We start from the raw sequence: 1931 nt of genomic DNA, 5'->3' as shown, positions 1-1931 counted from the left end.
GTAATTAATTTGTTTCTTAATTTGATCTCTTCATAAATTTTGATTTAATGATTCCTACCAACAACAAGCTTGGTAGATGACAATAAAGTTGTACTCTTGAATTGAATGTTAAATTAAATTTTATTTCTGGTAAGATATACTTTATTTCACTGTACATTAATCAAATTACCAAAGAAGAAAGAGAAAATATGTTGTAATAAAATAACAGTTGAATGAAATCATTAAAAATGAATAATTATAAATAATCAATTCTTCAAATACAGATGTCTGAAATTTTACATCCCTGAAAAATACTTGAAAATTAATCAAATGAACAAAGTGAAGATAGTAATTTTCCAACAATCTTCTTAAATGCATTTTTGACCTCGTTGTTCCTCAGGCTGTAGACCACAGGGTTCAGCATAGGGATGACCATGGTATAAAACACTGAAGCAATTTTGTCTGTGTCCATGGAGTGACTAGATCTGGGCTGTAAGTACATGAATATAAGGGAACCAAAGAAGATGGACACAGTGATGAGATGGGATGCACATGTAGAGAAGGCCTTTCTCTGTGCTTCAGCTGAACGCATCCTCAGGATAGCAATGAAAATAAGCAGGTAAGTATTTAAAATAACCAAGAGAGTGAAAACAAGATCTAATGTAGCCAAGATAAGGAGTATAATCTCATTTGTGTGAGTTTCAGAACAAGAAATAGTCAGCAGTGGGAGAATGTCACAGAAAAAGTGATTAATCATATTGGAATGACAGAAGGAAAGACGAAATGCAAGAGCAACATGGATAGAGGATTGCAAGATTCCACACATGTAGCAGCAGGTGACACTTAGGATACAAGTGGTACTTGTCATGATGGTAGTGTAGTGTAGGGGTTTACACACTGCTGCATGTCGGTCATAAGCCATTGAGGCAAGGATCAAACTTTCACTAGCCCCAAAGGCTACAAAGAAGAACATTTGGGCAGCACATGCATTGAAGGATATGATCTTATTTCCTGTAAGAAACCCTTCCATCACCTTGGGAGTGATTGCTGAAGCATAAACACAGTCCACCAGGGAGAGATTACAGAGGAAAAAGTACATGGGAGTGTGAAGTCGGGAGTCCAGCAGAATCATCATGATCATCTCAAGATTCCCAAATAGTGCAATGAAATAAATGAGAGTAAAAATAATAAACAAAGGGATCTGAAGTGCTGGTGCATCTGTTAACCCCGCAAGAATAAAATCAGTAACCTCTGATGTATTCTCCATCAAAATCATTTGGGAACAAATATGACAAAGTTCTAGGACAAAGAAAGAAATACGTCATTTGAATATAAAGGGAAATTTAAAATATGACCAAGGACTTTTATTTTTCAGTTTTATTTTTTCTAGTGAAGGACACTGTATAGAAGATGACAAAATGCATGCTGGAGAAATGCTGCGGACAGTTTGCTTATATGGAAATGATACAGATGGACACTGAGCTTATGTGATAGCAGAGGAGGCAAAGATAACTGTGGGGCTTAATTCTATTTCATTAAGTAGGGTATTGTACATGACATTAAAACATATGATATTCATTATTATTATTTGTAATATGTTCATGCATGCTTTATAATATAAACATTGAAAGTTTAATCACCAACAAAATGTTTGAGGAATGTGTGCCTTTTGTATACTAGCATGAGACTGTAAAATGTATTTTATCTACATATAATCTCCAGTGTCTTAAAGATAATTCAGTGATCTGGAACTCTGATCATGGCACAGTTTCTCTCTAAATCAGGAGAGATATTAGCTGTCCATTTTAAATATTACTACTGAGAGGAAACTGGATGATATCTTTATATATTTTAGCAGATTTTTTGTAAGGGAGCAACTTTTCCAAATTTATGAGAAAATCTATACCTGCTTTCTCTCCATGTCAATCATTCACCTAGACTAAAATAGTCCT

At 34.5% G+C, this 1931-nt stretch overlaps 1 protein-coding gene across 1 annotated transcript; it reads right to left on the bottom strand.

Moving 5' to 3' along the window:
* Positions 1-301: 301 nt before the first annotated feature.
* Positions 302-1255, bottom strand: Or5b116b (olfactory receptor family 5 subfamily B member 116B). The gene is given in 1 exon segment (NM_001001045.1): positions 302-1255. A coding segment is annotated over 1 exon segment (954 nt).
* Positions 1256-1931: the final 676 nt, after the last annotated feature.

The sequence above is a fragment of the Rattus norvegicus genome, chromosome 1 (assembly GCF_021556685.1).
Source record: "Rattus norvegicus strain SHRSP/BbbUtx chromosome 1, alternate assembly SHRSP_T2T, whole genome shotgun sequence".
Classification (NCBI taxonomy): Eukaryota; Metazoa; Chordata; class Mammalia; order Rodentia; family Muridae; genus Rattus; species Rattus norvegicus.
This window is presented reverse-complemented; position numbering and strand designations above follow the sequence as displayed.